At 39.3% G+C, this 11,339-nt stretch overlaps 2 protein-coding genes and 1 long non-coding RNA gene across 4 annotated transcripts in view; 2 read left to right on the forward strand and 1 right to left on the reverse strand.

Moving 5' to 3' along the window:
* Positions 1-3,008, forward strand: part of PASK (PAS domain containing serine/threonine kinase) — a 45,472-nt gene extending 42,464 nt beyond the window's left edge. For both annotated transcript variants that reach the window (XM_044432871.1, XM_044432872.1), the window contains exon 19: positions 244-3,008. In XM_044432871.1, the coding sequence (XP_044288806.1) occupies positions 244-428 (185 nt within the window). In that variant the 3' untranslated portion in view covers positions 429-3,008. The remainder of the gene's footprint in view (positions 1-243) is intronic.
* LOC123024750 overlaps positions 1-4,948 on the reverse strand; it is a 33,688-nt gene extending 28,740 nt beyond the window's left edge. The window contains exons 1-2 of the long non-coding RNA XR_006414983.1: positions 4,903-4,948; positions 2,876-2,952 (exon numbers count right to left, since the gene is read on the reverse strand). This is a non-coding gene — a long non-coding RNA (uncharacterized LOC123024750). The remainder of the gene's footprint in view (positions 1-2,875; positions 2,953-4,902) is intronic.
* Positions 4,949-4,997: 49 nt separating this feature from the next.
* Positions 4,998-11,339, forward strand: MTERF4 (mitochondrial transcription termination factor 4). Its single transcript, XM_044432874.1, has 4 exons — positions 4,998-5,114; positions 7,030-7,540; positions 9,099-9,283; positions 10,280-11,339. Exons 1-4 carry the CDS (start codon positions 5,094-5,096, stop codon positions 10,628-10,630), a joined length of 1,068 nt encoding a protein of 355 aa, XP_044288809.1. The 5' UTR covers positions 4,998-5,093; the 3' UTR covers positions 10,631-11,339.

An 11,339-nucleotide genomic window follows, 5' to 3' on the forward strand; every position in this document is an offset into this window, starting at 1 on the left:
CAGGCTCGTTCCTTCTAATATAAGAGCATAAGGAGCCATTCTGGATCAGATCAGAGGCCTATCCCATCTAGCATTCTGTTCTCACAGTTGCCAGCCATATTCCTGTGGGAAGTCCACAAGCAGGATGTGAATGCTGCAGCACTCATGTGTTATTATAGAATTTCAGCATCAATCAGAGATAATGGCAGCTGAACAATATTTATGTCTCCATGATTATTAATTTTCTTTCTCTTTTTTACTCAGAAAGCAACCACTTCAAAATGCATTCCACTAGTTGTAGTCGTGGTGACATCTGGGCTGTTCCAAGCCTGGAAAGTGAACAGAGCTTTCATGATGACTCCATTTATCATGAGCTGGCTAATTCTCAGCCAGTAGGAACTGCTTCTGCAGATCAAGAGCCATCAACATCTCTCTGTGTTCAGGACTAGTGAGATATGTATTCTTAACATTTTGCTTTTTCTTTGGTGCTAAAAAAATGCTGCAATGACATGAATTCTGACATACTTTCTGGCTATTGTGGCGTGCAGTAGTGGAATTGTGCTGTTCATTCTGCCCTCTGGAAGCAGCTGTCACATCTACATGCTTCCTGGAGTTCTACATGTGGAAATCCTGATTTTCAGTGTCTATGTACAACACCCCCAAAGCATAAAAGCTCAAACTGCAGGTGGATATGCTGCTTAAAATGTAGGAATCAACCATAGGATTCAAACCTACATACTGATTTTTTTTTAGGTGCATACACTATGCACATAGCACACATGATGATATAGAAGCCTGGAGACTACATAGGAAACACAATGGACAGCTCGGATAACCACAGTCCCACTTCCTTACCGTACACAGTTGCAAAGATCATCTGAGCTGGCTGTTACAGCTAACTTGGATGTACTTAGGCAACATAAGTTTTTGTTGTCAAAATAGCTTAGACTGCTGAATTGATAGTACTGATCTTTCAATTTCTGGTCATTCTGGTTAGTCTTATGGATGCAGTTGCTTCATGGTTTAGGCAGTGTTGGACCTTTTGGGGATGGAGGCCAGAAGCAGTGTCCTTTCGTATCTTTCTTCATTGGAAGTTCAGGGCTTCTTTTTGGCACTTACTGTAGTTTTTAATTTTTTTTAAGGTAAGTAAATTATGTGTTGGTGAAACTGACAACTGTTTAGAGCTGCCTTTGGGGAAGATTTCTGGTGGCTGTAAATTTGTCCTGTTGCAGCTGCTTATCCTACCATTTGAGGACAATTTGTATTCATTCATAGCCAAGGAATAATCACTTTTAACCTAACACCTTCCACATATGACCCTGCTTCTCAGAAGTCCACATATTGAAGATTACATTTTACTTATCCAGAGGAAAAGACACTTTTTTTCTATTACAGTTAGTTTTATTCAGTGACTGCACTTCAAACTGAAGGTCCTTTCCAGCTAAGAACCCAAACCAGACATTTATGACTATGACTGTATGTCTGATGATTCAGCTAAAAGAAGCAGTCATTTAAAAGTTCATATTCAGTTGGTCTGGCACATCTTTCCAACTTTTGAAATGCACATATTTATGTAGATGCTGTGGAAGATCAGTGAAATATTAATATTGATAATAGCCATTTCTATATGCTTAAGCTATTTTGTAATTCAATTTTCAACTGTTTTTAGAAAAGTACATTATTTTTTGCAGATTAGTTCAGTGCACAATCATTTTTCACTACTGACTGGTAGTTTTGGATGACCTGACAGATAAACACTCTGAAAAGAATTCATATATTTGGCACTCAGAAAATACTAATATAGCTATCTGCAAAATATTATTTACAGAATAGGCCTTAACTGTTTTTGATTGTTTTGGACCCCAGTGTATTTGCTTCTCTATAATACCTTTCCTTTATTGGCTGTACTCCAAGGACAAAGGAATAATCCTGTGGCCCTAGAAATTGTTTGGGGCCCATAGAATAGTTTGAATTCTCAGCACTAAGGTTAGAGACAGCACCATGACTATGGAGTTCAGAATCAGAGCTGTGATCCCTTGCCCAACCAACCCCCTTGCAGTTGATGCAGAAAGAACTATTTCAAGGGGAGGAGACTGGGCCAGCTAAGACACAAGGTCTAGTGAAAATGTAGAAAAGGAGGAATGTACGTGTGTGTGAAAATAGCTTCTGCTGCACATCCTCTGCATTTGATAATCTTGATAGGATTGTGCCCTAAGTAGTCTTTTCCTTCATCTTGAAAGAATCTCTCAGGCAATTTATACAGCAGAGAATAAAATGCATGAATTAGTCATATTTGCCCAGTGTGTATACGTAACACAGGGAGGACATTTGGTACCTACCCAAAAAGCAATCTGATTTGTAAGTTCTGTATGTTAAAGGTTGTGTACTTAGCTCTTGTCCATTAGTATTTGTTATTTAGGGGCAGTGTTTATTGGATACATTGTCTACTAATGGTCCTACATTAACTATAACTCCAAAAAGAAATGTTTCAGGAAATCATAGCAAGTTACACATGAAAAAATGCAAGAAAACCTTACTGGATGTTGCTTCAATGGAGCAAAATGTGCTTGTTCAGTACCTTTAAACTAAGTCCTGCATCCTGATTTTTTTTTTTTTTAATGTAGGCTATATTTTAAAACAGGAGAACTTTTTAGAATAAAAAGTATATTGTTGAAAGCTGTGGTTTCCATCTTAATTGTGCTGCATCATTTTGTCTGCCAAAGCGAACCGAAGAAATAGCAGGGTTTTAATGTGCATGCTACAGTTTTTTGCTACTGATAGCAGTGGTCCAGCCTTAGGCTTTTTTTGTGACGCTACACACTTTGCTTTTCATACTTTTGTTATACTCTGTTTTCCTTCTCAAACCAGAAAAGACCAACGCTGTATGGTATTTTACCTCATCTTTTCTCCAAGGAGCTCAAGGTGGCATATGGGGCTCTTTTCTTCCTGCACCTTCATTTGATCATCACCACACTGGAAGACAATGTATGTGGTATAGTGGTTAAGAAAGCAGGACTGGGACTCAGACGATCTGGCTTCTAGTCCCCACTAGCCCATGGAGCCAGCTGGGGCTGGTCACGGTCTCTCAGTCTATCCTTCCTCAAGGGGTTGCTTTGAGTTCTTAAAAAAAAAAAAGTGGGATATAAATCAATGAAGAATAGGCTTGGCAAGCCAAGCCACCCAGTAAAACTCATAAACAAAAAGAAGGTTGCAAAGCAAAAGCATTGCACGTAGTTCACATATAGGAGATTTCCAGGAATATGTGACCAGAAAGGGAAAAATGGCAGGAAAGTAATGACTCGGGCTTTGTTTTGAATTTAATAAGCAAGTACTTTAAAATGATGTATTTTGCTTGATGGATTTTATCTGCTACAATTTGTTTTTGAAAAGTTGTTTCCTCTATATTAGTATATGTACCATATTGGTTCCCTTCAAGCTTAGAGATGGTGCTGTGAAAGTCTTCTCTCTTCCTTTACACAAGGCTACTCTGAGTGCCAGAAAGAAGCAGCTGAAAAGAGATCTCTCTACTCTGTGCTCCCTCTCTTCAAAAGCAGAAATGGTGGGAGAGAATCATTGTTGGGTTTTTTTTTTGCAAATAGCATCCCTGCCTAAGTCTGCCAGCAGGAAGTTATTTGGGGGCCAAGCAAAGCAGCCCTTTTGCTTCCAGAAATAAGATCAGTAGATTGCATTCTGTATCCTGGAGAAGAAGCATATTGTAGCACAAGCTCTCCTTTTCTTGAGAACGACAATTCATTGGCAAGTACAGAATTTGCCTTTCTATGCCCAGTGTTTTTAAAATATGGCTCATTTTTTAATTCATAGTAAGTTTAATCCAGGTCAATGCTTGATTTATTGCACTCTAATTTCATCTTAAGTATTTCGGGGCAGCCTGTGGTTCTTCAACTATATTACCATTTTATCCTCACAGTGACATTAATGCAGGCTAGGCTGAGAGAGTGACAATAATAACTATTTTATTTTTCATATGGGCTCCAGTTGTATATGCTGTAGTTGTGGAAACCTATGTTTTAATTTGCCCTTAAGAAAAAAGAGAAAGCAATGAGAAACATGGTCTACAAATGGAAGTTGACATATGGTTACTCTGTCCCAGTAGATTGCACAATAAAAACCTCAGCTGTGTTTTGCTGGTACTTCTAAGATGCAATCCAATGCATGTTCATGTGTTTGCCAGTCATGGGGAGTGTTGAGAGTTGCAGGGCTTCTGACTATGGGATTTTGCCCTTATTTACTCCTCAGAATTTCCTAGCTAACTGGGATTAGTTTTTGATGCTGGGATGTGCCAACTAAATCATAGTGCCACTGATTTTTAAACTGGCTCTGTTTAAGCCAAATGCTAAGCTAAGAGCTGATACTCCAAAGCCAGTGTCTAATATGCAAGCGTCCAGGGCCAATTCACATGCACCAGAGGTGGTAGCTGCAGATGGAAAATCTTAGCTCTGATCTTAATTATATTGCCCAAGTGTAGAAGCCTTTATTCCTATTTCCTTATACAGTTGGGTGGCAAGATTGGCTTATCATAGTAGAGTTGGAATGGTCAAGAAGGCAATCAGGTCCGACTCCCTGTTAGTACAGGACACCAAGGTATACCATCCCACTCAGATGTCTATCCAGTTGCATCTTGAATGCTTCTAGCACAAGAGAGCCCATAATCTCCCTAGGCAATAGGTTCCATTGTCGTACATGAAGGATATTAAAAAAAGAAATAGGGCCAAGTTCAAATCCCACTGTTACGCGTGTAATAATGCACATTTTGAATTTGGAATACTTGTAAAAATACCACTATAATACACGAGCACACAAAGCCTTGTGAGGGTACCCTTTTAAAGTATCAGTGAAGAAATGTGGAGGAACGCAATCAAACGTTTTATAAAGTCAGTTAGCTTCTACCACAATCTTTCCCACCTGGCACTTGAAGCCTTCATCCAACGGGACGTTCATACTCCTAAACGCAGATTAGTCGGGTCCCTTTGGCACACGGCGGAACGTTTCTTTCCGCTTCCGTTTCTGAGGAGGAGAGTACGTGCGCGAACACCTTCCTTTTCCGTCCCTTTATCTCACGGCGGGGAGGAAGTGCACGGGGCGCGAGGGTGAAGATGGGATATCTTTGCAGGCAGGTGGGTTGCGCGTCTCGCTGAAAAAGTAGACTGGGTGGGCTAGCGAATTGTTTTCATGGCGCGCGAATAGGGGGCAGCAGGGTGAACTGCGAGGCCGAACCCAAGAGCTATGTTCTGTGAGCCTCTGTTATGCCCCGTTGTTTTGGTGGGCGGGCACGGCTCTGCTTTCCTACGCTTGCAGCTTTACTCCTTGCTGGCCCCGCAGAAGCAGCTGCATGCAACCCTAATCGGAGTCCGTGACCTTGGGCCCTTTTCACCTTCCGTCCACGTCCCATCCCTGTGTTAGCGTGCACGTTGCTTTTACGTGTTCAGAATGCTTGTAGTAATTTTATATGGTAGTTCAGTATTGTGCTTCATGGGATGACGAGAAATGCTTCGAAGCTTGTACTTTGGTGGGGTTTCCTAGCAGACATAGGTTGTTTGCTCTTTTTAGAAGCCCAGTGTACCGCTGTGCTTTGAGAAACGATGAAAGTACATTGTCTGAACACCGCAAAAGGGAAATCTTGTGTGTTCTAACAGCAACAAGAAATTTATATAAAATGTGTTCTCAGTATCCTAAGTATTACTACTTAATGTCTGAGTGATGGCAAAACTGCATTTTTATTCTGTGTTAAAAGTGAAAATGAAATCAAGACTTTTCAGTTGTGGTTCTTCATGTTGCTTGTGTGTGTGAGAGAACAAACAAAAATCCATTTGAGTAAATCTGATTAGTAACGTTTTACAAGATTGGTAAATATTTCAATTGATAATGTATGTTATTCTAAATAATGTTTTAAAAGTATATACGGTAAATGCTAGAACTTTTCAATACATAAATATAATCTTATTTTAACCATACACCTACTCTCTATAATTTACAATTTCTTATAGTTACCGTTAGCCAATGGTATTTCTGAGTCAAAATCTTGGAAAATATTTCTAGTTATTGGGAGGGAAGTCCCCTCACTACTTCCTAATTCTTTTATATATGTATTCTGGTTAATTTACCATTCTTTTGTGTACCAACTAACCAGCATCTAACAGTGGGTATCTCATTTTTTCCCCATTGGTGATGCTTAATATTTTGGCTGCTATAAATTATAAGCTCACACCTGATATTCACATAATTCTACTTCTTTTGTGTATCGCAATCATTTGGTCTAATGATATCTTATAACCTAATTTCATTATGTTTACTGTTTGTCTCTCAGCATTAGGACAAACCTAGGATAGCTCCACTTTGTATGGTAAAAATTGACAACACCAACATTATTCTGTTGTCTATAAATCTTTAATCACCATTTAGAAGTAAAGTACTGTATGTAATACTCTGTGTAATCTTACAGTAGTTCTCTCTAATATTTATGATAAAACTTTTATGAAAATTTTTAAATAAAATTACCCTAGTTTTTGATGTGATACCCCATTTTCAGTCTTTTCTATGTATTCCTAAAATAGCTTCCCTTTAAATCTTCTTTAGTCAATAATGTATTATATATTCAAACTAATAATCCTTTTTATCAGATTCCTTTATGAATAATTTGTTGTAAAAGCTTACAGTTGTTCTCTGAAGTCCTTGATATATTTTCCTTTCTGTGTAATTATAATATTGGAAATATTGAAACCAGTGTGGTGGTTGTTCACATATTTTTATCGTAATTCAACCCACTTAAAGAGGAGCTATTGTAAGATACCTCTTCTTCAATATACATGACATCACCAGTGATATGTTAGGCCTGGGGTTGTCTTTAGTATTTTTAATTGTGTCATGCTACCAGTTTTAGGAAGATAGCTATTTGGAGTAAGGCGGTTTTACTTTTGCAGGACCAGTCTCTACCAATTTTCTTATGGCTGTAGACCAGCAGACCTGTTTAATCTGCTAGTTCCTGTGTCAGATTTTCTCTTTATAACACAGTTTTTTTGTCTGTTGCCGTAGGTCTTTTGGAGACCCAGTTTTTCACCGCTCACCTGTCACTTTATCCAGTCAACTTCTTGGAAAACATTACCTGTTGTCTTTCTATCCTCTCTTCAGCAACTGGGCCGTAGATTGAGTAGTACAAATTCTCCTGAACAAAGCGGAACAAGCTTGCCCATTTCTAGCACCAAAACAGACAGCAATGAAAGTACTCAAGTGCTCCTGGAGACTTTCACTACTCCTCCTGTAGAGCAGGAAAAGCAAGCAGGAGTGGGCCACTTAAAGCTAGGGGAGGCAGCAAAACCATTCTTGGACATGGGGCTCAGCTCTGATCAGATAATGCTTTTGTTCAACCTGCAACCCAAACTGCCACCTCCAACCATGTTGACTGTAGTTTCAGAGCTCCTTCTCTTGGGCTTAAGTCCAGACAGCATGCTGAAGGCACTACGGAAGAATCCAGAACTGCTAAGACTATCAGTAAAACATCTGAGGGATCGTGCAGATCTTCTGAGAAGATTTGGCTTTCAGGAAGGTAGCACTATTTTTGAGCTATGAAATCACATAATGACAATTCCTGTTTTGGTTTGGTTTTTATTCAAGGATTGCCATGGCCAAGTGGGTCTACCATCTTACAGTCATCATTTCTGCAGTTATGATGTTTAAACCCTCATTTTGTGTTGTTTAGCAGTTAAAGAATCCAGAGTTAACCAACAACAAATCATGGGTGATTGGTTAGTTAACTTTGCATTGTTTAACCCTTAAATAACCCAGATTTCCTAGCTTTGACATCACTGTTAACAATCTAGGATTGCATTCCCACTTAGTAATGGCAATTTCTGTTTTACAAAACCCAGAAATTACATGTAAATTGGGTGAATCTATCTACTGAATTGTGTTTTGTGAACCATACCATATTTTTGAGACCCATTTGCTTGTATTTTGTGAGCATTTTCTGGTAGATGTTAATGGAATACATTATATTAAAATTGATATTTAGGAAGGGGTCTATATTAAGTTGTGCATGTAATATAGCAAGCAGTTTAGATTCTGCTTTGATAATTTGGCCCACAGCATTTGAGGTGAAATGCAAGATTACATATCTGCCCCTCTGTGAGTGCTTCCTCTGTTTCTACAAATTAAACAGTTCTTATGGCACAGCAGCAGCAGCTGGAAGTGGGGTATATGTTAATTTGGATTCCCAGTTCTGATGTCAAGAGCTGGCAGTCCATACTCTCATTCCCCTTCCTGCTACTTCATGACTGGGAAACAAAGAACCACAGTAACTGTCTCTCCAAGGATGAGCTAAAGGGGAGTGTTCCTGTCTTGATGGTGTTCTAGCTTCTTTCTCCATGGCTGAAGATGGCCGTGTGGGGAGGCAGAGAACATCACTGCTGCACCTCCTGTTCTGCATTGGATGCTCAATAGGCTTCTGAATTTGGAGGCTTACAAGCATTGAGGGCACAAATAATAGGACTGCATCCTAATTAGATTTTTAAATACTTGCCCAGTAAAATCTCTGTCGGAATGGATGGGGGAAATTCAGTGTCTTTCCTCTTTTGTGGCTCCAAATTTGTTTTGTGTTAGAAGAATGTCCCTTTTGTCATGCAAGCTGCATTTTCAAAGCAGTTCAAGTTTATAAGGAAAAGGATACACTTTTGCTGCTTTTTTATTTGCTCCTTGGTATTCCCTTTATTCCTGTGTTTCTTTCTGTGTATTTTACACATGAATACACAAATGTCTGTGTGTAAATAAGGAACAATACATACATTAGCCACCCTGGAAATGTTTTACATTGAAGGGCAAGGTATAAATTCATTAAGTAAATAGTCTGTGAAAGTGTACTGCATGAAATGACAAATCAGGGTGCCTTCTTATAAGGTGCTCCAATTAGCAATAGATAATATTCCTCAACAGATCTGCTCAGACATCACAAGGAACATCTTGGGAAAGTTACTACCTCTTGAATAAGGTGCAAACTTTCCCATAGGGAAAGGGACATCATTCTCAATGAACAGACTACCTCAGCCCTGTGATTTTTTCTGTAGGAGGAAAAACATGCCCCATTCTTACATGCATGTTCTCTTTGACAGTGAGTCTGAACCATGTGGCAGTTTATTTTCCATATGTCTTCACATTGCCACAAAAGAGATTTACAGTTGTAGAGCATCTCCTCAGAGAAAAATGCCTCTTCACAGTTCAGCAAGTATCAAAACTTCTACAAACATGCCCAAACATCCTGCTGGAGGAGCTAAACGATGTGGAATACAAATTCCAGGTAATGTATGCTGCATTTTTAGAATGGTTTTTTGCTAATACATATGACTATAGTTAGTTTCCATATAGCATGCTGCACGCTTCTGTATTAGCTGGCAATGCTAAGCTCATGGTTCCAGTACTTGAGTAAAATGCACTCTCAGAGCTTGCATAGAAGAAAAGAGTGTTTTAACAGGAAGTTCTATATAACTTCTGTTTCTGCAGAACATGACTGTACTTCTTTTAAAAAATATTTTCCCCTTCTCCAAATGCTGACAGAATATGGAATAGTTAGACTAAACTTGGCTTTATCCTTCCCATTACATTTTCTAGTTGTTTGAGTTTGTTACATGGATTCTGCTGATTGTACTGTTGAACTTTCCTCTATCAACTAACAGTTCTGCCTTTGCATGTATTGTAATAGAGACTGTAGTTTCCCATCTTTTTTTCAAGTGAAACATGTATGGATGTTTAGATTTTACTAATCCTTAGCTACATCCTCTGCCCACCTGCTCCCAATCAGATATTCCAAAACCACTAAAGCTTCCATTGGTGCATCCTGTATGTTGTAACAACTTTGTAACATTCAGAGCTTTTCAAAGTAACACATTTCTTTGAATGGCTACCACACCTCCACCACAATTACACAGCTGTTTCTCTTTTGGTTCAATACTTCAGATATTTTCCTGGCTTTAGGAAGGAAATGGTTTCCAAATCCAATAGTCCTAGTGTTGTGTGAGCTAGTGACCTGCTTGATTTGACTTTAATTTCGTTAGGCAAAATAATAGTAGTGAGAACAATAAGAAAAAGTTCTGAAGTGTAATTCAGACAAATAATGCACTTACAATTCTTGGTTCACAATTCAGTATTGCATTTAGGATATTTTACCACAGTGATAAAATTTAGGCCTGAGTATGCCTAAATTTGCACAGAACACTGTCCTTGGCATAGAGTGATAATAACTTATGAAAAGTAGTTCCACTGAATAGTCCATGTATTTAGAGCTGTTCTTTCTCAGTTTGCCTATTTCAGGATGGGAGTGAAACACAAAGAAATTGTGAAAGCTGGTTACTTCCAAGCTCCGCTGGTTGAGATAAAGAACAGATTCATTTTCTTGGAGCGCTTGGGACTCTATCAAACACCTGACAAGAAAGGACAAACTCAGGTTGTCAATCCCAAACTGAAAGGCATCATCAGAGCCTCTGAAAGTGACTTTGTGGCTACAATAGCCTGCTCTTCAGTTGAGGAGTATACGATCTTTAAGAAATTGCTGGCCCGTGAAGAAGAGCGGAGGCAGAAAGAGGAGGAGGTAATGAAAAGTGAACTATCCGATGTGGAGAGTGATGAAGAAGAATCTGATGAAGAATAGCAACTTGCGGTTAAACAGACCTGGGACCTATCCTGTTATCCCCCTGCCTTAGATGCACACAACCACTTATGTGTATCCATGGCTGCAGAAAGGAGCAGTGGTGGCAATCACAGCTGCTGTAGTGCCTGTGCATTTGAGTTAGAGGACTATTTTTGGTCATTTAGAAAAAATGCCTGGAATTGGGCAGGAAAGAAGCTGGAGTGCCAGTAGGAATCAGCATAGGTAGACAATTCCAGCCTCCTCCCCACACAGCTCCCATTTTGCCTCTTTCTGAAGTACATTTCTGCTCTCAGAGGCAGTTGATTTGATGGAGACAGCATTGGGACTTGGCTGCTGGGGTTGGAGCACTGAAGTTGTAGGACCTTGGTTCTTGGACTCCAAAGAATCCTGCATTGCCTCCCCCCATATGGCAGGTAGCCAGAGGGTTGCCCCCTTCATGCTTGTTACTGTTGGATGTACTCATTCTCTATTCTGCTTTGCAGAGGAACAGAAATGTATTATTTGTAAAACAGATGGAGAGTGGGAGGTGGTCAGTATTGGTTCCAAGAGACATCCATGTTAGCAGTTAATACCTAGTTTTGGTGAACCTGGTTGCTATATAAAAATAATGAAACCAAAAAACATTTGTTGCCTATTTTGTTTCTTTTTCCTTCGTTTCCTGTACATTTAGGTTTCCATAGGTACACTGGAGGTAGGAATTTATTTACAT

Source organism: Varanus komodoensis, unplaced genomic scaffold (genome assembly GCF_004798865.1).
Source record: "Varanus komodoensis strain SLA01 unplaced genomic scaffold, ASM479886v1 scaffold25, whole genome shotgun sequence".
NCBI lineage: Eukaryota > Metazoa > Chordata > Lepidosauria > Squamata > Varanidae > Varanus > Varanus komodoensis.